At 48.1% G+C, this 26,381-nt stretch overlaps 1 protein-coding gene across 3 annotated transcripts in view; it reads left to right on the top strand.

The window, feature by feature from the left end:
• Positions 1-26,381, top strand: part of SCARB1 (scavenger receptor class B member 1) — a 93,523-nt gene that overhangs the window by 26,120 nt on the left and 41,022 nt on the right. For all 3 annotated transcript variants that reach the window (XM_018061401.1, XM_018061403.1, XM_018061402.1), the window contains exon 2: positions 23,663-23,820. In XM_018061401.1, coding sequence (XP_017916890.1) covers positions 23,663-23,820 — 158 coding nt within the window. The remainder of the gene's footprint in view (positions 1-23,662; positions 23,821-26,381) is intronic.

The following is a 26,381-nucleotide window of genomic DNA, read 5'->3' as shown; positions in this document are numbered from 1 at the left end:
CCCATGCAGCGGGCCTGGGGTTGATCCCTGGTTAGGGAACTAGATCCCACATGCTGCAACTAAGAGTCTTTGTGTGTACGTGCACAGTTGCTCAGCCATGCCTGACTCTGCCACCCCATTGACTGTAGCCCGCCAGGCTCCTCTGTCCATAGGATTTTCCAGGCAGGATACTGGAGTGGGTTGCCATTTCCTGCTGCAGTGTATCTTCCCGTCCTAGGGATCAAACCACGTCTCCTGTGTCTCCTGCATTGGCAGGCAGATTCTTTACCACTGAGCCCCTTGGGAAGCCCCAGCTAACAGTCTGCATGCCACAACTAAAAAAAAGATCCCGTGTGCCACAGCTAAGAGCTGGTATAGCCAAATAAATAAGTAAGTATATATATAAAAGGAGATGGAAAGTATGGGGCATAAATCTGGTCTTAAAGTCTTGGTAGGACAACTCAATCACACCAAAAAACAATCCAATTAGAAAATAGGCCAAGGACTTAGAGATTTCTCCAAGGAAGATATACAGATATCCAACAGGCACAGGAGGAAGCGCCCTGCATTCCTCATCATTGGGGAAATACAAATCCTAACCAAAGTGAGTGATCACCTCATGCCTGATGGAAGGGCTGCTATTAAAAAAAAAAATGACAGTGATTGGCCAGGGTGTGGAGAGGTTGGAACCCTTCTGCTGTGTTGGAGGGATTGGAAAATGGTGCAGCTGCTGTGGGGTAAGTCTGGCAGTCAGTGCCTCATTCAGAAAATGAAAACATAGAATTGCCATCGGATGCAGCAATTTTACCTGTGGGATACACATTCAAAATAATTGAAAGCAGGGACTTGAAGAGATAGGTGCACACCCTTCTTCATTGCAGGATTATTCACAATAGCCAAAAGCTGAAAACAACCCACGTGTCCCTCCATAGATGGAGGAATAAACAGAATGGTTCATCCATATTTTGGAATGGGATTCAGCCTCAGAAAGGAAGGAAATTCTGACACAGGCTACAATATGGATGAACTTTGAGGATATTGTGCTGAGTGAAATAAGCCAGTCACGAAAAGAGACATATTGTATGATTGATTCTACTTACAGGAGGTCCCCATGGGAGGCAAACTCATAGAGACAAAGGATAGAAGGGTACCAGGGGCTGATGGGAGTACAGTTTCAGTTGGGGAAGATGAGAAGTTTTGGAGATGAGTGATGGTGATGGTTACACAATGATGTGAATATACTTCATGCTGCTGAGGTGTAGACTTAAAAATGGTGAAGATGGTACATTCGATGTTAATGTGTATCGGAGCACAATTTTAAAGTCATGATAGAGTTTAACCTGAGGGAGGGTTGGTACCTGTCCCCTTCTTGCCCCCCAACCTCATCCCAGTGGCATGGATCGGGTTCAGTAGGTGGTAGACCGGGCCCCCGGGTGATTACAGCATGCCCAGCTGGTTGCAAAAGATGAAGCCTTTGAAGGTGGCAGCCCTGAGCCTCTGATTCTTCCAGGCTTACAGCACCATTGCGCCATCTTACGAGACCTTGGCAAGTTTCCCCATGTGTTCTTGAACCCGGGCCAAGGTGAGTGGAGGAAGCCTCATTTAGCCACCGTCGTGTGGCCTGTCTACACCCGGGTGCCTTCTTCAGAGCAGTTCATGTCCTTGGTCACTTGGCGCTGCCGCCGAGGAGGAAGGGGAGGTACTCGCGTCTCCATGGGGACTGAGGGGGAGGGGACAGGGGTTGCCACATTGGTGGTAGAGGACAAATAGTAAATATTTTTCAGCTTTAGAGGCCAAACAGGTTCTGTCTCAGCCTCTCACCTCCACATGGTCCTCTCTATGGACATCCTTGAGACATCCTGAGCGGGGGCTGTCTAAATGTCACAACAGCTTTGTTTGAGGACACCAACTCGTGAATTTCATGTAAATTTCATGTGTTGCCAATAAGTATACTTTTTTTTTTTTTTCTTCAAACATTTAAGAATGTATGGATGGGAGGAGAGTTTGGGGAAGAATGGATACACGTACACTTATGACTGAGTCCTTCGGCTGTCCACCTGAAATTATCACAACATTGTTAATCGGCTATATTCCAATATAAAATAGAAAGTTAAAAAATAAAATAAAAATGTAAAACCATTGTTAGCTCCCAGGATGCCCAGAAACAGGCACCAGGCCAAGTATGGCCCACGGGCTGTAGTTTGCTGAGCTGTTTCATGCTTGAGAAATTGCCCACTTTCTTATTGGGGTGAAATTAGGGTGTTTGAAGGCTTCCCTGGTGGCTCAGAGGTTAAAGTGTCTGCCTGCAATGTGGGAGACCCAGGTTCAATCCCTGGGTCGAGAAGATCCTCTGGAGAAGGAAATGGCAGCCCACTCCAGTATTCTTGCCTGGAGAATCCCATGGATGGAGGAGCCTGGTAGGCTACAGTCCATGGGGTTGCGAACAGTTGGACATGACTGAGCGACTTCACTTGGACTTTCTAGGGTGTTTGAAGGAAGGGCTACCCTCTGCCTGATTTATATGGAGAAAGTAGGGCTGAAGTCAGTCCTGGGGGAGACTGTGCTTGTCTTAAAGAGCAGGGTCAGTTGCACTGCCTGGAGTTCCCATCGTGGTGGTGTAGTTGGTGGAGGATGAGACTGTGCCTGATTCGCCTGGGGTCCTAGAATCGGAACTGTGTGTGTTTCAGCAGTTTTCTCCCTTCCCTGTGATCCTTTCCCATCCACACCTACGGTAAGCCTTTACCAAGGCAGTAGAATGTTAGGGCCCAGGCTCTGGGTGCAGACTCGAGTTGAGGACCCTCTGTCACTACTGGGTTTGTGCCCTTGGGCAAGTAAGTGGTTTAATCTCTGGGTGCCTCAGTTTTCTCATCAACAAAACAGAGCAGATAATGGTACCTACCTCATGGACTGTCAGATTTACATGAAAGCATTGCTTTAGATGGAATCCTCTGGGCTGCAAGCAACAGAAAACCTGCTTCCAAGTGGCTGGTATAATAGGGAGCTTTATTATTGTGCTTCAGGAGAGACTGGAGGTGGTGGATGTTTCCAGATTTATTCAGCAGTTCAGTTATTTCAGGGCACTGGGTCAGTGTCTATGTGACTTTCTGAGCCTTGCCCTCATAATCTCATGATGGCTGCCATAGTGCCAGACATCACACTGTCACACACATCATTCAAAGCCAGAAGGAGGGATGGTACAACGAGAGAGCTCTGTTCAGTTCTTCCTCTTATCGCAGAGGATTTTTTTTTTTCCTCAGAAGCTACCAGAAGCTAGACAGGCTCATGGGCCTGGACTACAGTCGGGGCCCATCTTCTCTGAGATTTAAGGCTTTGTGCCCAATACTGGAAGCAAGTCAGGGTTTGTTTTGTGGAAGAAGGGGATAAAGGTGACCTTTGAGCCTGGTACCCAGTAAATGCTGGCATCATCATATCAGACAGGCAGAACTTTCACAACTGAACATCCTCAAGTAACCAGCAGCATCTTAGAATCCCCTGGTGCTCCCCACTCCCTTGCCACCCAGCCCCAAGGGTGACTGCTACCCTGACTTCTTCCAGCATGGCTTAGTTTTACCTGGTTTTGTATTTTATCAAAATGGAATCACATACTGGGTACTGATATGGTTTGGCTTCTTTGCTCAACGTTAGGCTTGTGAGATAGACCCACATTGCATGTGGCTGTTGTTCCTCAGTTCAGTTCAGTTCAGTTCAGATGCTCAGTTGTGTCCGACTCTTTGCGACCCCATGAATTGCAGCACGCCAGGCCTCCCTGTCCATCACCAACTCCCGGAGTTCACTCAGATTCACGTCCATCGAGTCAGTGATGCCGTCCAGCCATCTCATCCCCTTTTCCTCCTGTCCCCAATCCCTCCTATCGTCAGAGTCTTTTCCAATGAGTCAACTCTTCGCATGAGGTGGCCAAAGTACTGGAGTTTCAGCTTTAGCATCATTCTTTCCAAAGAACACCCAGGGCTGATCTCCTTTAGCATGGACTGGTTGGATCTCCTTGCAGTCCAAGGGACTCTCAAGAGTCTTCTCCAACATCACAGTTCAAAAGCATCAATTCTTCGGCACTCAGCTTTCTTCACAGTCCAACTCTCACGTCCATACATGACCACTGGAAAAACCATAGCCTTGACTAGACAGACCTTTGTTGGCAAAGTAATGTGTTTGCTTTTGAATATGCTATCTAGGTTGGTCATAACTTTTCTTCCAAGGAGTAAGCATCTTTTAATGTCATGGCTGCAGTCACCATCTGCAGTGATTTTGGAGCCCCCAAAAATGCTGTGTAAATATACCATTGTGTGAATATACAGTGATGTGCTGGTTAATAGCTGGGTTGTTTTTAGTTTGGGGCTACCAGGAGTAAAACTGCTGGGAGCATTTGTGTGGACGTGGATTTTCTTTTCTCTTAGCAAATACCCAGGAATGGGATTACTGGGGTATTGGGTGTGGACTTTTGCTTTAGTAGCTAATTCCCCAATAGTATCCCAGAGTGTATACCAGAGTGTATCATCACTCACACCAGAGTTTGCTTTAGTAGCTAATGCCCCAGCAGTATCCCAGCCTATTGACAGTCCTGCCAATGTTTTGTTTCTTTGGCCACGTCACATGGCATCCGGGTTCTTAGTTCCCCAACCAGTGATCGAACCTGTACTCCCTGCAGTGGAAATGTGGAGTCCTAACTGCTGGGCCGCCAGGAAAGTCCCAGTCCTGCCAGTGTTAAATGATATCCCACTGCTAGTAAACATGCTTAATGAGCTGAGCTCTTCCTATTGTGTGTCTGAGTCATTTGTGGATAACCTGTCATTTTTCTAATCCCTACTCAGCTCTGTCTGATGAACTTTGCTTCCCCATGGCACTTGAGGACCAGTTGTGAGCATATTAGATGCTTGGGCAGGGTTGGAATGAATGAATGAGTACCATATTTTCATCCTGTGTTATTGTAGGTCAGGGCTTACAAACTCAGATCCCTGGAAGGGCCATGCGGACAATGCCAGTGAATAAAGCAGCCTGGTGTGAGGTGTTAGGGAGCCGTGGAGCCTCTGGTGATCCGGATTGCAAGTCCTGTGCCAGGAGCAGCTGCTGCTTAGTTCAGCATGCTAGGCTACGTGGGGATGCAGACCCAGAGCCAGTACACCTTCATGTTTTTTGGAAGAAGCTGGAAATCTGGAACGTACCTGCCATTTTTAAGATGTTGTCAACAAGTTCAAGTATTTTGAAATACGTGATCCCAAACTCATCCAGTGGCCAAAGCTGACAGTTTATGGAGTTGGCTTCAGGAAGATAGATCTGTTTCTCTGGGGGTATGGTAGGGGTTGCAAATTTTAACTGGTTTAAAAGAACATGTTATGAAAATTTCAAATGTGCATTTAAAAAAAGAGCACAGCAAGATTGCCACGTGCCCTTCGCCTGCTTTAATAGACATTGAGTCCCTGCCTTCCGGTTTCATCTGTACCGCCACCCACTTCATTTCCCCTTTCCTGAGTTATTCTGAAGCAAGTATCTGACATCAGTTCATCTTAGTCTCTGACACTGTGGTTCTCTAACCGTCTCATGTGGCAGGAGCCCCAGGAGGGCTTGTTAAAACACAGATGTCTGAGTCCCTCCCCCAGAGATGCTGAGTCGGCAGGTTTGAGAAGGACCCGGCAGGTTTGAGAAGGACCTGAGAATCAGCATTTCTGTCAGGTGATGCTGCTGGTCCAGGGACCACACTTTGAGAACCACTGCTCAAACAGGCCCATGGTAAACAACAATGATGTAAAGCAAAGGACCTCCGCCTCTGAAGCTGCCACGGGGCTGTTATCCCGTCAAAAGGAATTCCGAGGTATAGTGAGGCGCTTTCAAAATGATGAGCTTGTTAAGTTGTTCAGAAATGCCCTGGGCCCCCACCTTTGGGTCCCTTTTGCAGGGCTGAGGGAGTGTGCCTCAGTGGTCACTTGGTCCCTGCCCAGCCAGGAAGCTTCCTGAGACCCTTAGAACCCCGAGTCTGTCTGTCCTCTGACCTTTGCTCCCCCATCTGCCCTGTGGGAACCTGTTGGCTTTTGCAGGGTTGCTTTAGGAGATACCCCCCCACCGCATTTCTGATGCTGCCCTGGGGAGAGGGGAGGCTGGCCTTTCAGGCTCTCAGCTTTCTGGCTGACAGTGGAGCTGGTGGAGCTCCTTGGGCCGCATCGCAGTTCCTGTTCCGATGGACACCCTGTGTCATTGTCAGGCCAGGCTGTGTTTTGGTCTTAGAATTTGGGAGGAGGAAGGGGCCTGTCTGAGGCCCCAAAGGGGCTTCTTGCAGACCTGAGTTTTGAGGACAAAGGCGCCCCCGACCCTGCCCCACTGCAGCATATGTAAGAAGACCCACCCAGACTGTGTTCTCCCCCATGTTTCTTTAAAAAAAATTTTTTTTATTTATCTATTTTTGGCTATGCTGAGTCTTCGTTGCCGCAGGGCTTTTCTCCGCTTGTGGTGAGTGGGGACCACTCTCACTGCGGTGACTTCTCTTGTTGTGGAGTACAGGTTCTAGGGCACTTGGGCTTCAGTAGTTGCGGCACATGGGTTCAGTAGTTTCAGCTTTCAGGCTCTGGAGCGCAGGCTCAGTAGTTGTAGTGCGCGGGCTTAGATGTCCTGCAGCACGTGGGACTCTCCCAGATCAGGGATTGAATCTGTGTCTCCTGCATTGGCAGGTGGATTCTTTACCACTGAGCCACCAGGGAGGGAAGTTCAGATTGCAGATAAAGGGTGGAGGTTCCACAAGGAGGGGTGGACTGAGCATCCTGGGTGTGGGGCTGCACTTTAGGAGGACAGTGGGCCTCCCGCGGCGGGAGCTGGTCAACCTTGTTCTGGCAGGGTCCCTGCTTGGTGGCTGCAGACAAGGATGCTCTGGAAAGGAAGGGGCACATGGGGAACAAACGTTACCCTGCCCTGGCAGTGGGGTGCTCCTGGGTGTGGATGGGGCTGTGTGGGAGGAAGCCTCGCATCTCTGAATGGATGTGGGAAGCAGGATGATGGCCCCTCAAAGAAGTTCTAATCCTGGGACCTGTGGATGTGTTACCCCTATGTGGCAAAAGGGGCTTTGTAGATGTGATTACATTAAGGAGTTCAGGATGGGAAGAGTGTCCGGAATGATCTGGATGGGACTAACATCATCATAAGGGTCCTTGTAAGAGGGAGGCAGGGGAGTCAGAAAGGATGCGATGATGGAAGCCAAGGTTGGAGTGATAAGGGGGCCAAGGAATGCAGGTGGATTCTAGGAACTGGAAAAGCCAGGCGACTGGTTTCTCCCAGAAAGCCTCCAGGAGGAGCCAGCCCTGCAGACGCCTTGATGTTAGCTCTGGTATGGTGTGTGCATGTTAAGTTGCTTCAGTTCTGTTCGACTCTGTGGGACCCCATAGACTATAGCCCTCCAGGCTCCTCTGTCCATAGGAATTCTCCAGGCAAGAATACTGAAGTGGGTTGCCATTCCCTTCTCCAGGGGATCTTCCCAACCCAGGGATCGAACCCATGTCTCTTAGGTCTCCCACACTGGCAGGCAGGTTTTTACCACTAGTGCCACCTGGGACCCATTGTGGATTTCTGACCTCCAAAGCTGTCAGATAGTAAATGTGTGACATTTTAAGCCAGTACATGTTTGATAATTTGTTACATGGCAATAGAAATCGAATGCAATGAATTTGCTTCCATTTAAGCTAGGGAAGTAAAAAAAAAAGAAAAGCCAGGGGTAAATTTATAATAAATTCTGGTTTGGGTTTAAATAAAATATTTAAACTTAATGTTAAATAAGTTATGGCAGAAAGTGAAGAGGAACTAAAAAGCCTCTTGATGAAAGTGAAAGAGGAGAGTGAAAAAGTTGGCTTAAAGCTCAACATTCAGAAAACGAAGATCATGGCATCTGGTCCCATCACTTCATGGGAAATAGATGGGGAAACAGTGGAAACAGTGTCAGACTTTATTTTTTGGGCTCCAAAATCACTGCAGATCGTGACTGCAGCCATGAAATTAAAAGACACTTACTCCTTGGAAGAAAAGTTATGACCAACCTAGATAGCATATTGAAAAGCAGAGACATTACTTTGCCAACAAAGGTCCGTCTAGTCAAGGCTATGGTTTTTCCTGTGGTCATGTATGGATGTGAGAGTTGGACTGTGAAGAAAGCTGAGCGCCGAAGAATTGCTGCTTTTGAACTGTGATGTTGGAGAAGACTCTTGAGAGTTCCTTGGACTGCAAGGAGATCCAACCAGTCCATTCTGAAGGAGATCAGCCCTGGGATTTCTTTGGAAAGAATGATGCTAAGGCTGAAACTCCAGTACTTTGGCCACCTCATGTGAAGAGTTGACTCATTGAAAAAGACTCTGATGCTGGGAGAGATTGGGGGCAGGAGGAGAAGGGGACGACCGAGGATGAGATGGCTGGATGGCATCACTGACTTGGATGTGAATCTGAGTGAACTCCGGGAGTTGGTGATGGACAGGGAGGCCTAGCGTGCTGCAATTCATGGGGTCGCAAAGAGTCGGACATGACTGAGCAACTGAACTGAACTGAACTGACTGAATGCTATTTTGTTTTTTATTAATTTTTTTGTGCTGGGTCTTCGCTGTGGTGTGTGGGCTTTCTCTAGTTGCAGTGCACATAGGCTTAGTCTCCCCATGGCATGCAAGATCTTCGTCCCCTGATCAGGGCTCCCTTGCATTGGAAGGTGGTTTCTTAACCGGTGGGCCACCAGGGAAGTCCCAATATTGTTTTAGTATATCTGCTTTTAAGCATTTCAATATTTTCTCAACGAATTTAATGTTCTGGAGCATTACTGGGGCTCTCATTTTTTCCTTTGCTTCTCAGCTCTGATATAACTCAGCCAGGCACTGATGTGACCCTCATGGAGCCCTGTGTGTCTCGATAGCTTCCTATTTTTAAAACAAGTTTAGATTTACAGAAAAATGGAGAAGACAGTACGGAGGGTGCCCTCGTTTCCCACAATTGGCTTCTCCTATTGTTAACATCTTTAATTAGTGTGGTCCATTAGTGGTGATCCATTAGTATTAACTGATGTCAGCACTTTGTTGGGGTTTCCTTAGTTCCTATTTCATCTCCTTTATCTTTTCCCTTTAAAACAATTGTTTTTGGCTGCACCTCGAGGCATGCGGGATCTTAGTTTCCTGGCCAAGGATCGAACCTGCGCCCCATGCAGTGGAAACGTAGAGTCTTCAACCACTGGACCTCCAGAGAAGTCCTTCATCTCCTTTTTTCTCTCCTAGGATCCCGTCCAGACACCATGTCACCCTTAGTCGTTGTGTTTCCTTAGGCTCCTCTTGGCTGTGCCTGTTTCTCAGGACATTGTTGGCTTTGGTGACCTGGATGATTTTGAAGAGCACTAGTTAGGGGTATGGTTGGATGCCTTTCCATGGGGATTTGTCTGATGTTTCTCTAGTGATGCTATTGTGGTTCTGGGTTTGGGCAGGAAGGGCACAGAGGCTCAGTGCTGTGCTCATCTCATTATGTCAATATGACTCCCCAGTTGAGGTTGGTCCTCCCTGTTTCCAAACCCTATTTACAGATGAGGAAACCAGGGCACAGAAAGTTCTGGTAGATGGAGAAGGGCAGGAAGTTAGGAGATGGGGAGTGGCTGGCTGCAAACATAGAGCTGTGTCCCCTTGCTTGTAGGAAGGGCCTCCAGACCCCAACTCCACCCCCACCCCACCCTTCCTCCTGGGTCCCCAGTGGTCTCCTTGCTGGTCTCCCAGAGGCAGGCTGATAGCTTCAGAGGTCAGATTTGACGGGATACAGTCTCCCTGTTAAGCCTATGTGGGCTGGGTGCCTCTTGAGGGAGTGCTAAACAGCTCAAAAGCCCTCACCCTTTATATTAAAAATTTTTTTGCTTTAATTTTTTTTTTCATTAAAAAAAAATCTAAATTGCCTGGCAGTCCAGTGGTTAGGGCTCTGTACTTCCACTGCAGGGTACATGGGTTTGATCCCTGGTCCTGAAACTAAGATCCTGCAAGCTGAGTGGTGAGGCTGGGGAAAAAAAAAAAAATTTCTAAATTTAGCATCAGTGCAGGAAAGTGTACAACCTTAGGTGTAGAGGTCGATGAATTATATGGATGTGTGTTTGGCATGCTCACCTGTGGAAGGCTCTCCTGAATCCCTGCATGTCAGCTCTCATCCCAAGGTGCTGCAACCCCCGCCTCTAGCACCAGAGATTAGCTTTGCCCATTCCCTGGAGCATCACATCAATGGGCGTCGAGTTTCTGCTGGTCATCACTGTGCTCGTTTAGGTCGTCTGTGTCCATTCCTTTTCTTTGCTTGGGTGATGTCCCATTGTATGAACATGCCATTTGTCGTTCATTTGTGGACATTTGTGTTATTTAGCTCTAGGAGACACGGCCACATCATTTTCTGTACTGACTGCACTTTCACCAGTGTGCATTCTGGTGGCTCCACATTCTTGCTGACATTTGTCAGTCTTTTTCTTGTTAGCCCTTTTGGTATATGGTATAGGATCTCTTTGTGAGTCTAATGGACCTTCCTCTGAGGACTCACTGACCAGGGCTGATGGGGTGACTCCATGAAGTCACGGGGATTGTGCTTCCTATCTTTCTTCTCTACCATCCTTTGTGTGTGGCTGCCAGTCTCAAGGCTGCCTCATGACCCAAGGTGGCTGCTGTGGCTCAGTCTATCATGACTGCATTCCAGGCTGTAGGAAGGGGGACTTATCAACAAATACATAGGAATTGCTGATGTTGATAATGCTGGGCAGACAAAACAGGTGATGGATGGAATGTGATGGGGGAAGGACTGCTTTAGAAAGGATAGTCTCTTTGTCCATTTTGTTCACTGCTATAGTCCCCAGGACCTAGAAAAGAGCCTGACGTGCAGTGAGAAACCAGCAAATATTGTTGATGGAAGGCCTCATTGAGAAGGTGACTTTAGACTTGAGAAATGAAGGGATCACCTATGTGGACCTTGGTGGGAAGATTGCCCTTGGAGGAGCAAACGGTCAGTGCAAAGGCCCTATGGCAGAGTCTTGCCTGGTGGGCTCAGGAACAGTGAGGCCAATGTGGCTGGATCAGAGTGAGGGAGGTGGACTGTAAAGGGAGCTACGATTAGTGTAGCTGCAGGGAGCCAAAGGGTGTGAGACTTTGTAGGTCACTGTTAAAGACTGGGATTTAATCCCTAGATAACTAGGGAGCTGTGGGAGGTGTTTGGCCAGGAAGATGCCAAGATCAGATGTACCTTTTAAACCAGTAGCTCTGATCTGTAGGGAACAGCCTAGGGACAAAGGCAAACATGAGAAAACCAGTGAAGAGATGACTGCATTGGTCCAAGCAAATGATGCTAGCGGCCAGGGTGGTGTTGGAAAAAAGTGGATGGATTTTGGGTGTGTCTTAGAGCAAGAGCAGCCAAGACTTCCTGATGGATGGGTTTTGGGTGGGAGAGAAATGGAGGAGTCAAGCATGACTCAACTTCTTAGCTTAAGCGACTGATTCTGCTGTCTTAGCAATGTGCTTGGGTTCTTAGCTTAAGCGACTGATTCTGCTGTCTCAGCAATGTGCTTGGGTTTCCTGTTTGTTTGTCTGCTTGTTTGTTTACTCTTTAATTCTTCTTGCCTTTAAATCAAAGGAAGTCAGAACTTTAGTCAAGGGTATGGCATCCCAAATCCAGACTGAATCAGTCCACACTACAATCTTCCCTGAGTTGAGCCAGCTCACTGGAAAAGACCCTGATGCTGGGAAAGATTGAGGGCAGGAGGAGAAGGAGGTGACAGAGGACGAGATGGTTAGATGGCATCACTGCCTCAATGGACATGAGTTTGAGCAAACTCTGGGAGATTGGAGTGCCGTGGTCCATGGGGTCGCAAAGAGTAGGATACGACCCTACAACTGAACAACAACGACAACAAAATGGGCCCCATGGGGCTGGGGGGTGTCTCTGGATCCTCAGATCCAGGAGGTAGAGAGTGACTGACTGGAGCGGGAAGAGTCTGGTCTCATCCCAGAACCCGGCCTCATACAGGTGAATCAGAGTCTTGGTTCATCTGGTTATTAGAGGTGTGTTTCCTGTTATCAGTCGGGGCAGGACTGCATTTTGCAATTCATTGGGCAGATCAAATTAATGATTAATTTGTGAAACTCCTGTCCTGTATGCTCCAAGCCCAGTGGGAGAGAGACGTGAGGACACGGGCCTGCATGTTGATGCGAAACCAGGGGCTCAGGCTCTTCCTGCACCTGTGACCTCAGGTGATATTTGGCCCTCAGGCCTGTGTCTGTGTCTGTTCAATGGGCCTTTGAGAATATAATGAGGCAAGGTAGGCAGAAGTGTTTTGTTACCGGACCAGTGCTCTACAGATGGTGGGTAGGATTCTCTGGCTTCCCTGCCCTCCCCAGCTTCTCAGGGACCCCATCTTATTCATTTATCTCTATTTTTAAAAAATATTTACTTATTTATGGCTGTGTTGGGTCTTAGTTGCAGCATGCAGGATCTTCCTTGCATCATGTGGGATCTTTTGTTGCAATGCACAGACTCTAGTTGTGGTGCACAGGCTTCAGCAGTTGTGGCACTAAGGGCTTAACTAAGCCCCTCGGCATGTGGGATCTTAGTTCCCTGACCAGGGATCGAACCGGCATCCTCTGTCTTGCGAGCAAGGAGAATTCTTAGCCATTGGTCCACCAAGGAAGTCCCTTGTTCATCTATCTTTAAATTCAGAACATAGCATCTAGCACGAGATGGGGTGACTGTCCATGGAATGACCCAGGTCTTAATTAGATCAGAGGAGGCTCATCTTAGGTAGTTCCCTGAAGGCTTCTTGGAGGAGGTGGCACCTGGAGAGTGGAGTTTTGGAACTGGCAGTCAGAGTCATCCTGAGAGCAGGGAAGAGTGCAATGGGAGGCAGTAGGCACTTGTGGTTCAAGCAACACCCTGATCACTCAGCTTTGCCCTGGCTTTTTCTCCCTGGATTGGGCTCAGCAGGGTCTCCCCCTGCCCCCCCCCCCCGCCAAAAAAAAAGTATGTCCAAGTCCTAACCCCCGTTACTGGCGAATGTGATCTTATTTGGAAATAGGGTCTTTGCAGATGTGATGAAAGTATGGATCAGATGGACCCTAAGTCCAACAAGAATGTCTTTATAGGAAGAGGACACACAGAGAGGAGGGGGATGCGATGATGGAGGCAGAGAGTGGAGGGAGGTGGCTACAAGCCAAGGAATGCCTGAGACCACCAGGGGCTGGAGGAACAAGTTAGTCTCCTCCCCTGGAACCTTCAGTAGGAGCTCTCACCTCAATTCCGGACTTCCGGCCTCTAGAATTGAGAGAGGATAGATGTTTTACGTCATCCAGAGTGTGGCTTTGTTACAACAGCCCAAGGAGCCTTACCGCTCCGGAGATGGGCAAGGGGAGGTTTCCTGGTGGGTGGTTTAACTGGGGTTGCAGACTTCCTGGCCCCAGTGACCCCTTGAGAGATGCTTTCCTGGCGTCTGTGAACAGAGATCCTGTGATCAGGCTGCTTACTCCTAAGGGTGAGGACAGAGGCCCCTGAAGTTGTGGGGCCCCTCTCAGCCTCTGCCTGCTTCTCTACTCCAAGTTCATCCCAGGCTTGTGCTGGAGGCCTGCATGGCTGGCCTGAGTTCCTTGGAGGGACAGTTATGTGAAGCCTGAGCCTTTCCCCTGCCTTCTGTGGGCCTCTCTGTGAAGCAGAAGACTGGTCTGGGATCCCGCTTCCCTGCCCCTGGGCCTCAGGAGATCTGCTCTGCACCCCCTCTGGGCAGGGTCTTTACTGCCCCACCCAGAAAGGAAATGGGAGCTGTTGGAGGTGGACCACTGCTGATCTGATTCTCAGCATCCATTCACCCCAGTTTCAAGGCTGCAGCCTGGCCAGAGAGGTTGCAGATTGCATTTTAATTAAAATTATAATGTTTGTTGTTGGTCAGTCACTCAGTTGTGTCTGACTCTTTGCAACCCCATGGACTGCAGCACAGTGGGCTTTCCTGTCTTTCACCATCTCCCAGAGTTTGCTCAAACTCACGTCCATCGAGTCGGTGATGCCATCCAACCATCTCGTCCTCTGTCATCCCCTTCTCCTCCTGCCCTCAGTCTTTCCCAGCATCAGGGTCTTTTCCAATGAGTCTGTTCTTCGTATCAGGTGCCCAAGTATTGGAGCTTTAGCTTCAGCATAAGTCCTTCCAGTGAATATTCAGGGTTGATTTCCTTTAGCATTATAATATTTAAGATTTACTTAATTGAGATTTCTCTAGTGGTCCAGTGGTTGAGACTGCACTTCCACTGCTGAGGGCCTGGGTTCAATCCCTGATCAGGGAACTAAGATACTGCAAACCTTGTAGTGTGCCACCCCCGCTCCCAACCCCTACCTTGTAGAACCTCAAGTACAAGCTTTTTAAAACATACACAAAGGAGAAGGCAGATAGTTGCTCCCTAGACATTTCTACTCTGATTCTGTTTGTTCCTGAGCTCATATTGCTGAGTGCCTGCTGGGTGCCAACCTCTGTTCCAAGCCTGGGCGATCCATCAGTGAATAAAGCAACTGAGGATCTGGTCCTGGTGGCTTTATGATCTAGCAGGAGAGACAGATGAAGAACAGTAGACATAATTAATTATAAGTATGCCGGAAGGTAACAATGACTCTGGAAAATATAGAGCCGGTTAAGGGGTTTGGGGATTTGGGGGTAGATAGGGTGTGTCTTCCTGAGAGGAGGCATGTGAGCAAAGATTAAGAAGGGTGAGAGATTTGGCTATGTTGCTACCTCATGAGAGACATTGAGGGCAGAGAGAACAGCCTATACAAAGGTCCTGGGGCAGGGCTGTGCCTTCTCGTACAAGGGATGCCAAGGAGGCCAGCATGGCTGGGCTGAGTGCCAGGGACACGGCAGGATGTCGGATCTGGAGAGGCCACAGGGGCCAGGCCAATTGGCTTCTAGGCCAACACTGTGCTGGCAACTTAAATAAAATGTTTCGTGTTATTTTGTGTGTGAAAAATTCATGTGATTAGGCAGTTGCTGTTCAGTCCCTCAGTCGTGTCTGACTCTTTGCGACCCCATGGACTGCAGTACTCCAGGCTCCCCTGTCCTTCACCATCTCCCAGGGTTTGCTCAAACTCATATCCATTGAGTCAGTGATTCCACGAACAGGCCGTAGTGACTGTTATCTTTCTGCAGCTTGTCTTTTTTTCACTCAAGTTTCTGTCTGCCACGAAGCATGTGGGATCTTAGTTCCCCAACCAGGAGTTGAACCCATACATTAGAAGCATGGAATTTTAACCCCTGGACCACCAGGGAAGTCCCTCGATGATTGTTTTTCAGGCATCTTGCATGTGTGTGGAAACCTGTAGGGCATAGTTGTCCAGCTCCGGGCTGCACTCAATCCTGTCTTGGGATGCGAGATGACTGGGGTGGGTGGGGACCAGCACTGTAAGAACAGAATGGACGAGGAGAGGATATCCGAGTAGCAGATAATCCTTTGGGAGTGTAAGTATCATCGTGCTGGAAAGGCAGGTGTTCTTTCCTGAAGCTTGTTTCCATCGCCCCAGGTGTGCAGGTAGTGATCCTGGGTGGCGTCAGCAGTGTCTGAAAGCCAGTGTGCCAAGCAGGGCACTGTAGGGTCATGGGGAGGGGAGTCGGTGTGCTCACATTCTCTGGCATCTCTGACTCCCACACCTTTTCCTGGGCTTGTTTTTCTCAGGTGACTTACTTTGGGTCCATCTTTTGGGAAGTGATCTTGTTTTAATTTGCAGTTAGTCTTTTTTTTTCTTTTTTTAAAGTTGTGTCAAGGCTTCCCTCATTTTGCAGTTGGTAAAGAATCTGCCTGCAATGCAGGAGACCCTGGTTCAATTCCTGGGTTGGGAAGACCCCCTGGAGAAGGGCTAAGCTACCCACCCAGTATTCTTGGACTTCCCTTGTGGCTCAGCTGGTAAAGAATCCTCCTGCAGCATGGGAGACCTGGGTTCGATCCCAGGGTTGGGAAAATCCCCTGGAGAAGGGAAAGGCTACCCACTCCAGTATTCTGGCCTGGAGTAGTCCATGGGATCCCAAAGAGTTGGACACGACTGAGCAATTTTCACTTTCACTTTCTTTTTTCAAGTTTCACTTAATAAAAAATTCACCATTTAAACCATTAAAAACCATACAATTGAGTGACATTTAGGACATTCACAATGTTGTACAACCATTACACACATGTCTAGTTCCAGAATATTTTCATCACCCCAAAGTGGAACCCTGTAGCTGTTAAGTAGTCACTCCCCATGCTCCCCTGGCAACTCCCAAACTGTTTTCCGTGCCTATCAGTTCAGTTCAGTCGCTCAGTCGTGTCCGACTCTTTGCGACTCCGTGGACTGCAGCATGCCAGGCTCCCCTGTTCTTCACCAACTCCCAGAGCTTGCTCAAACTCATGTCCGTGAAGTCAGTAATGGCATCCAGCCATCTCATCCTCTGTTGTCCCCTTCTCCTCCTGCCTTCAATCTTTCCCAACATCAGGGTCTTTTCCAGTGAGTCAGTTCTTCACATCAGGTGGTCAAAGTATTGGAGTTTTAGCTTCAGCATCAGTCCTTCCAATGAATATTCAGGCTTGATTTCCTTTAGGATGGACTGGTTTGATCTCGTTGCATTCCAAGGGACTCTCAAGAATCTTCTCCTACAGATCTGTCCCTATAGATTTGCCTTTTTTTTTTTTAAACCATCTTGCACAGCTTATGGGATCTCAGTTTCCCGACCTGGAATTGAACCTAGGCCACAGCACTGAAAGCCCGCAATCTTAACCTCTAGCCTGCCAGGGAACTCCCTTGCTTGTTCTAGACACTTCACACAAATGGAATCATATAATACGTGTTTTTTTTTTCCTATAGGAATGCTTTAAGACTTCCCTCATGATGTAGCACATATGAGAATTTCTTTTTTTTTTTTTTTAAGGCTGAATAACCTTGGCTACACCACATTACATTCATCCATTCATCTGTCAGTGGACACTTGGGTCTCATCCACCTTTTGGCTCTTATAGATAATGCTGCCAGGAGCACAGAAAGGCTCATACACATCCTTTTAAGCAAGGCGTGATGAAAATGTCCCATTTCCTGTTGCCAGACAGGTGAGGTATGTACATTTGATAAAAGTCAACAACTGGGACTTCCTCGTTGGTCTGGTGGCCAAGATACCTTGCTCTCATTGCAGGGGGCCTGGGTTTGATCCCTGGTCAGGGCGCTAGATCCTATGTGCCACAACTAAGAGTTTGTACGCTGCAACTAAAAGATCACCCATGCTGCAACTGAGACCTGGCGCAAACACATTAAAACAACAACAGAGTCAGCAAACTACGTTTTAAAATAATTAATGATTAGGACCTCAAAAATATTTTGCTAAGTAAAAGGAGACGTATATGGTCTCTTGTATCTCTGCTTGTTTTCAAGAAATAGAGAATTATGGATACATTTGAAGACTTGTATGATTCTCTTTACGGGGCTTCAAAGGTCACTCTGGTGGTAAAGAACCTGCCTGCCAAGCAGGAGACGCAGGTTCAATCCCTGGATGGAGAGGATCCCCTGGAGGAGGGTATAGCAACCCATGCCAGTATTCTTGCCTGGAGAATCCCATGGACAGAGGCGCCTGGAGGGCTACAGTCCATAGGGTTGCAAAGAGTCTCTCAAGAGTCTTCTGTAGCACCATAATTTGAAAGCATCAGCTCTCCTTTTTATCTCTTTATTCCCTTGTATAGATACACAGCAGTTGATTTATCCATCGTGAACATTTGAATTGTTTTAAAAACATTTGAGATTGGTGGACTTTCAGGTAGGTCACGTTCTTAGAAGATACCTAGCTTTTACACAGGCTGTGTCCCCTGTCAGTAACACCCTCCTCGTCTTTTTTTTCGTGACAAAGCCCAACTCTTTCACATGCCCTCTCTTCCAGGCAGCCCTCTTGCCTGTCCAGAATGAGCTTAGAGAATCTGGTTGGATAAGACGGAGCTGCATCCAGAAAGGGATCACCTTGGCTTTCTTTCTTGGTCTTTGTGTGTGGGCTGTGATCTTTGACCTTCGGGGGGGGGGTGGGGGGCAGGGATAGAATCAGCTATGTTGGGCAAAAGGCCGTGAGCTTGGCCTGCGCACTGTTATCTAATCAGCTGCCTGGTCCTAATGCTTCTGGTCCAGTGTGACCGTAAGAAAGTTATCCCTCTGATTGTAAGCGGTGCAAAGTCCAACCCCCACCAGAGGTGGGGCAGCAGTAGGGGAGGGGGAAGGGCTGGTCACTCTGTGCCAGGTGACTGCATGGTTGACCTGCTGGGTCCCTAGGCTCTACTTGCCACTGTTCTAAGCAATTTACAAAGGCACTTAAACCTCACACCAGACCTACGAGATGGATGCTATCATTACACCCATTTTATGGATGAGGAAACTGAGGCACAGAAAAGATTAATAACGTATCCAGAAGGCAAAGCTGGCTAATGGGAGATTCCCTGTGAGCGAGTACCCACAAACAGAGTGGAGCCCCAGAACCCCACAGTCCCTTCTGTTGGAGAGAGAAACGTAAGCCTTCATCTGGTGATTTTCATTGATTTGACCTTGATTTAGCCCTGAATTGGGTGGGAAGACCAGGAGATTAGGAAAGCACAGCAGAATTCCGAAATTTCAAAGACTTCTGCAGGCTTCTCTGGGTCACCATACCTTTGCTAAAAAACAGGGCTGCGGGAGGGAGGCAGGAACTGGAAACTGTTTTGTTTTTTTTTTTTGAAATTTAAGCCACTTTACTGCTGTATGATTGACATAATAAATTAGTTGTATGTATATAATTATACAACTTCCCCAATGGCTCAGCAGGTAAAGAATCCGCCTGCAGTGCAGGAGACACAAGACATGGTGTTCGATCCCTGGGTCAGGAAGATGCCCTGGAGAAGGAAATGGCAACCTACTCCAGTATTCTTGCCTGGGAAATCCCATGAACAGAAGAGCCTGGTGGGCTATGGTCCATGGGGTTGCAAAGAATCGTACATGACTGAGCGACTCAGCACGTATACAGCCAGATAAGTTTAGAGAGAGGTGAAGCCATCACCACAATCTGCATTGTAAACATGTCCATCACCTCTGAAAGTTTCCTTCCTTCCTTTTTATTTATGGTTGTTGTTGTTCAGTTGCTAAATTGTGTCTGTCTCTTTGCAACACCACGGACTGCAGCACACCAGGCTTCCCTGTCCTTCACTATCTCCCGCAGTTTGCTCAAACTCCTGTCCGTCGAGTCGGTGATGCCATCCGACCATCTCATCCTCTGTCATCCCCTTCTGCTCCTGCCTTCAATCTTTCGTAGCATCAGGGTCTTTTACAATTATATTTCCAATGTTATATGATATTATTGTTAGTCAGGATGAATAAAAGATCTGTATAATGCCTAGAGTTAGCAGTGCTGCATGGTAGGGAACTCCCCGGCGGTCCAGTGGTTAGGAATCTGCTCTCACTGCCGAGGACCCAGGTTTGGTCCCTGGTTGGGGAAGTAAGGTCTCACAAGCACAGCAAAAAATAGAAAACCCACTGCATTGTATATTTAAATGTTTGCTACGAGGTTAGAGCTTATGTGTTTTATCACAAACACATAAAAAGAAGGAAACTGGGTTGATGTGTTTTCTTCTGACCGCTCATCTTTCTCATCTCCGAGGGGATGGAGAGAGGGCACGACAAACCACCTCCGCCTGTGGGCCTGTCTTTGTTCCTTCGTATTAAAATTTGAGGGTTTCGGTTCCATCCGACCCCTAAACCCACCAACAACTTCCCGGCTGAGGTCTGAATTCCACTTTCTTGGCTTCCTCAGTAGCTCAAGTGGTAAAGAATCTGCCTGCAGTGCAGGAGACATGGGAGATGCAGGCTCGATCTCTGGCTCGGGAAGATCCCCTAGAGGAGGAAATGGCAACCCACTCCAGTACTCTTGCTTGGGAAATCGCATGGACAGAGGAGCCTGGCGGGCCCGAGTCCATGGGGTTGCAAAGAGTCAGACGTGACGGGGCAAGCATTCACCTCATTCACCAAGCCCGTGCTGAGGGGGCAGGTGGTGGGGCTGGAGAGGAGCCATACAGCCTCGCTGGGCCTCAGTGTCCAGGCCTGTGACACGGAGAGGTCCCCCTCTCTGGGAGATAGTCTGGGCGAGGTGCTCTGGCAAGTGTGGCAAAGGGGTCTCCTGGGGTCCAGCCGTGGCCTGAAGACGCGCCATCTGCCTCCTGGGTGTGTTGATTTTGAGTAATACCGTGTTGCTCTTGAAACAATCGGGAGATGCCATAGAAACATCCGGATTTCTGGCAGCTCACAGAATTTGGGAGGAGCTGGAAAAACCTGAGCCCCAGGGACCTCGGGGCCCAGAAGGGAGTTGCAGCTGCTGCCCTTGTTTAAGGTGAGGGCCATGACCCTCTTGGTTCGAGGAGTCATAGTGTTGGTTAGGGAGGTGACAATGATGTGAAGAGCCTAAAACAGCACCTGATACACAGGCAGTCCCTGGGAAGTGCTTGTTTGTTTGTTTTTAAATTTTATATTGGTGTAAAGTTGATTTATAATGTTATGTTAGTTTCAGGTGTACAGCACAGCAATTTGTATATAGTAGTGTCTCTGTGTTAATCCCAACCTCCTGATATATACGTGCCCCCACCCTTCCTCCCTGGCACCTATAAGCTTGTTTTCTGTGTCTGTGAGTCTATTTCTGTCTTACAAATGAGTTCATTTGTATCATATTTTAAGATTCCTCATGTGATACCATAGGATATTTGTCTTTCTTTGTCTGACTTACTTCACTTAGTGTGACAATCTCTAGTTTGATCCATGTTGCCACAAATGGCATTATTTCATCTTTTCTATGGTGAGAATATTCCATTGTATATATGCCATAACTTCTTTTTCCATTCATCTGTGAGTAGACACTTAGGTTACTTCCATGTCTTAGCTATTGTGAACAGTGCTGCAAAGAACATTGGGGGTGCATGTATCTTTTCGAATGAGTTTTGTCCAGATATATGCCTGGGAGTGGGATTGCAGGATCATATGGTAATTTTATTTTTAGTTTTTTGAGGAATTTCAGTACTGTTCTCCATGGTGACTGCGCCAGTTTACATTTCCACCAACAGTGTGGGAGGGTTCCCTTTTCTCCATACCCTCTTCAGCAAGGAAATACTCATTTGTGTTGCTTTGTACAAACCACATTTTCCAGTCACCTTTATTTGCATGTACTGGATGCTCAGGTTATAAAAATGATCCTGGATTTCCCTGGTGGTTCAGTGGTTAAGAATACCTGGCAATGCAGGGGATGTGGGTTCGATCCCTGGTCTGGGAAGATTCCACATGCTGTGGGGCAACTGAGCCTGTGCACCACAAATACTGGGCCTGCATGCTGCAACTACTGAAATCTGAGCATTGCAACTAGAAAGTAGCCCCTGCTCACTGCAGCTAGAGAAAGTCTGCACGCAGCAGTGAAGACTCAGTGCAGCCAAAGATAAAGAAATAAATTTTAAAAATCTTAAAAAAATGTTTCCTGTGACTCTTGTAGCTGGTAGGCAGATGTGTTCGTCAATAAAGGATTGTTACACCCGAAGGCGAGTCTCTGATCTGATATTTTCAAGAGAACTTTGAAATCCAGATTTTATGTTAAATCATTTTTTTGGTTGTGCTTGACAATGAGTTCAACTTTTCTTCATTGAAGTGCCATGTAGATCAAATGAAGCACAGCTGAGGCTACAGAGTCACTGGCCCCATTGCACAGATGGGAGAACTGAGGTTCAGGGCTGGCCAACTTGCCCTCAGGTCTGACTCTCTCCAAACCCTCTTCTTCCCAAAATCTACCAGTTAGGGACCTGGGGCTGGGCCTGACTGGCCAGCTTCAGTCTTCTTCCTTCTCCAGAGCTCCTGCCCACTGGTTCTGGGACAGTCTGTCTGGAGACAGTGGGAGTGGCTGTCCTTGTCCTGGGAGGCCACATTCAAAGAAAAAGTGAAGGTAACACAAGCTGTTCCAGACACTTTTGCAACATGGAGCAACTACCTGATGGGCTGGTCAGGTTGGGAGCGGGATTAGGTGGCAAGGGGTTTTTGCCAAGCTTTATAAACCTGGAGATTTCTAGTTCACATGGCGCTAGTGATAACGAACCAGCCTGCCAGTGCAGCAGACACAGGAGACACGGGCTCGACCCCTGGGTCAGGGAAGATCCCCTGGAGGAAGAAATGACAACCCACTCCAGTATTCTTGCCTGGAGAATCCCATGGACAGAGGAGCCTGGCAGGCTACAGTTCATAGGGTCACAAAGAGTCAGGCATGACTGAAGCGACTTAGCACAAGAGTACAGCACATAAATTTCTGTATTTCTGGCTTTTCATCGAAAATTGCTCTTGCTCTCATCTCCTGCCCTCCCACTCACAGGCTCTGCTCCCTACCACACTGGCCTCCTTGCTGTTCCCCACTGCTCCGTCTCAGTTCTCCCAGCCCCAGGGCCTTTGCGTGGGCTGTGTCTTATGCATGAAATTACTCACCACCACTAAATCCACGTGTTCCCTCCAGTGCCTTTAGTTTTTAATTTTGGTTTAGTTTTTGGTGCTTTGTTTTTCCTTACTCTTCACCTGCCTGGCTCCTCTGTTTAAAGTTGCAGTCCTCCTCCCAGTCCCTGCTGTGTTTTCACTTTTCATACACCATGTATTTGACCCTAATTGTTGATGACCTGTCTTTCCTCTACTGGAATAAAAGCCCCATGAAGTTAGAGATCTGGGTCTGTCTTGTTCACTTTTCTAACCCCAGCTGTTAGAAGAGGGCCTGGCATGCCATAGGTGTTCAGTAAATGTGTATTGACATGGAGAACAAACTTAGGGTTACCAAAGGGGAAGAGGGGAGGGATAAATTAGGAATTAACAGATACACATGACTATATATACAATTGGAGAAGGCAATGGCACCCCCACTCCAGTACTCTTGCCTGTAAAATCCCATGGACGGAGGAGCCTGGTGGGCTGCAGTCCATGGGGTGGCTAGAGTCAGACACAATTGAGTGACTTCACTTTCACTTTTCACTTTCATGCATTGGAGAAGGAAATGGCAACCCACTCCAGTGTTCTTGCCTGGAGAATCCCAGGGATGGGGGAGCCTGGTGGGCTGCCGTCTCTGGGGTCTCACAGAGTTGGACACGACTGAAGCTACTTAGCAGCAGCAGCATATATACAATAGATAAACAACAGGGACCTACTATATAGCACAAGGAACTATATTCAATATCTTATAATAACCTATAGTGGAAAAGAAGCTGAAAAAGAATATATATATATATATGTAAAATTGCATGTTTTGCTGTACACCTGAAACATTGTAAATCAACTATACTTCAGTTTTTAAAAATGTGTGTTAAATGAATGAGTGAATGAATGAATGATGAATTTGAGCTGTGGTTGAGCAGTGGCCACCTCCCAGTCTCTTGATCAGGCTGTTGTTATTAGAACACATTTAAAAATAATGCATACAAATAATATCAACTATTAACATTAATTACGTCATATGTCAACTCTGGAGCAGCAGGTGTCAACAGCTTTCCCACCTCCTCCTGCCCCTAGAACATCTCCAAGCAGTCCCTTCCTCAAAGACCCTGTGGAGTCTGTGATGCAGGCTGGCACCAAGCAGCCATTTTGGAGCCTTGTGGTAGGGCAGGTGGGTGGGTAGGGGCCCTGGCCCTCTTCCTCATGAGCTTGTCTGTCTCGTCCCCCACAGAATGTGCGCATCGACCCCAACAGCCTGTCTTTCAACATGTGGAAGGAAATCCCTGTCCCCTTCTACCTCTCTGTCTACTTTTTCAACATCGTCAACCCTGAGGAGATCATCCAAGGCCAGAAGCCACAGGTGCAGGAGCGCGGGCCTTATGTGTACAGGTGAGGATGGAGGAGGTTGGGCTGGGACTCAGGTCATCACCCCATTTAACAGATGACGAAACCGAGGCCCCTTGTAGAAGGGCTCATTCAGGGCCAATCTGCTTGCTCCAATCCAGTGCTCCAGTGCTTGAGACTTGGGAGTGACTGCCTGGCTTTGCCACTCAGCAGGTCTCTGACTGTGGGCAGGGGCCTTTACTTTCCTGTCCTGCAGTGTCCCCTTCTGTAAAATGGGGATGACTGTATCCATGGTGGAGTGGTTATGAGGATTGGATGAGATAATGGGGAGCCCAGCATAGTGCCTGGCATGCAGTAAGTGATCAGTAAGTGTTAGTTATTAACACATTATCGTTTCCTGAGTTTGGCTGCTTGCCACTAAAAAGGCAAGTGTTGGATTCCCTGGCAGTCCAACAGCTAAGAATGAGCACTTCCACTATAGGGGGCGCAGGTTGGATCCCTGGTCAAGGAACTAAGATCCCACATGCTTCGAGGTGTGGCCAAAAAGTTAGAAAAAGAAAAAGGCAAGTGCTGGTTGGAAAGGAAAGGTTGCTTTATTCAAGAGGCCAGCAATGTGGGGAGAAGGCGGATTCATGTCCAAAAACCAACTCTAAAGATTCTGCTCAACCATGAAAGTTTTTAAAGGGAGAATCATTTGGAGAAAAGGTCAGGGCCTTTATCTTCTTCCACTGTGTGCAAAACTTTGTTCTGATTGGTTGGTGGTGCAGTTAACAGGGAGGTGTTCTAGGAATCTTTTGCTCGGCCAGAGGATACCATCTTCCACCTTGGTGAGGTCCTTAGTTCCTACAGAAGAACTCAGAGATACTGTTCTGTGTGTCCCTTGAGGAGGAGCCAGGACCCTGCCCCAAGGCTGCACTATTGTTTCCTGACTGCCCCTCCTTTGCTTCTGCATCCCCTCCCTCCCCTGATAAACAAGTGTTTGAACCTGCCCCCTGGAACTCAGGAAAGGTCAGAGAGGCTGAATGAAGCTTATTCCCTACAAGAAAATTGGGGACATGGAAAAGGATTTTTACCTGGGAGGGCCCCACAGGGTCCTGCTGTCTCTATTTATGACCACAGCTATCACAGCTTCTTCATTTGATCATTTTCTTTGGGAGGGTGAAGCTCTCCAGTGGCTACTGGGCTCCGTGGGGTTGGCTGGAGCAGTTTTCCAAGAGAGGCTCTGCCACAAGGCTCCAGAAGAGCTGTCAGGTGCCAACCTGCACCACAGATGCCACAGGGACATTGGGGAAGGGGCTCCCTGGAAGACAAGACCTGATTTCTGGTGCTGCCCATTCTGCCCTCAGGAAACTGCAATCCTGGCTTAGCTCATCCACGCAAGGCTTCTGTGTCGAAGCTGAGCCTGGTTTGCCAAAGTTCTTACTTACCTCTTCATTCCATAAGCATTTATTGAGTACTGAACATCTCCTGTATGCCAGGCACTGTGCCAGTTCACTGTTAAAGGCAGACAAAAGCCCCTGCCTCACAGAGCTGACATTCCCATCGGGAGAGAATAAACAAGTGGACAAATGAGGGGAAACCTGGCAGGAGAAGCGTGGTGCAAACAAAGCAGGTCAAGCCATGGAGAGTGCTGGAGGCAGGGCTTGGCGGGGGCTGGTCTAACTGAAGGGTCAGGGAGGACCTTGACAAAGGGGGACAATTCCCTTAGACCCAGATGGTGAGAAGCGGGCACTGCAGTGTAAGGATCTGGGGGAAGTGAGTCCTGGACAGAGGGAGCAGTGAGTGCAAAGGGCCTGAGGCGGGAATAGCCTGGTAGTCCAGGAGGGGAGAAGGCATGTGTGGCTGGCGTGTTAGGAGAGAGGGGAGAGTGAGGGGGAGAGAGGAAACCTGAGAATTGGATGGGGCCGGATGGTGAGGACCCTGGAGGCCACAGAAGGAGCTCAGTTTTATCCTGTATGCAAAGGAGGGTTTGGGGGAGAGGATGACGTGATCTGATTTCCCCTTTTCAAAGATTCTTCTGGATGCTCTGCAGAAAATGGATTGCAGAGCATGATGGAATAAAGACAGCATAACAGCAATAAAAACTGAAGCTGATAAAATGCTTTTCTCTATACATTAGGCAATCGTTTTAATTGCTTGACATGCATTGAAAGTGAAAGTGAAAGTTAAGTCCCTCAGTCATGTCCGACTCTTTGCGACCCTGTGGACGGTAGCCCACCAGGCTCTTCCGTCCATGGGATTCTCCAGGCAAGAATACTGGAGTGGGTTGCCATTTCCTTCTCCAGGGGATCTTCCCGACCCAGGGATCGAACCCAGGTCTCCCACATTGCAGGCAGACACTTTAACTTCTGAGCCACATTAGTTCATTCAATTCTCACAAGTAGGGACCTAATGACGTAAGTCTGCTTATTACTCCCATTTTATTTTTTTTCCTTGGCCGTACCTCGTGGTACGCAGGATCTTAGTTCCACATCAAGGGACTGAACCCATGCCCCCTGCAGTGGAAGCATGCAGTCTTAACCACCGACTGCCAGGGAAGTCCCGTTACTCCCATTTTAAACGTGGGAAAACAGGCTTGAGTAGTAAGAGATGGAGACAGGATTCAG

This window comes from Capra hircus, chromosome 17 (genome assembly GCF_001704415.2).
Source record: "Capra hircus breed San Clemente chromosome 17, ASM170441v1, whole genome shotgun sequence".
In the NCBI taxonomy this organism is placed as follows: Eukaryota; Metazoa; Chordata; class Mammalia; order Artiodactyla; family Bovidae; genus Capra; species Capra hircus.
The sequence above is the reverse complement of the archived record's forward strand: the minus strand, read 5'-3'. Positions and strand labels throughout refer to the sequence as shown.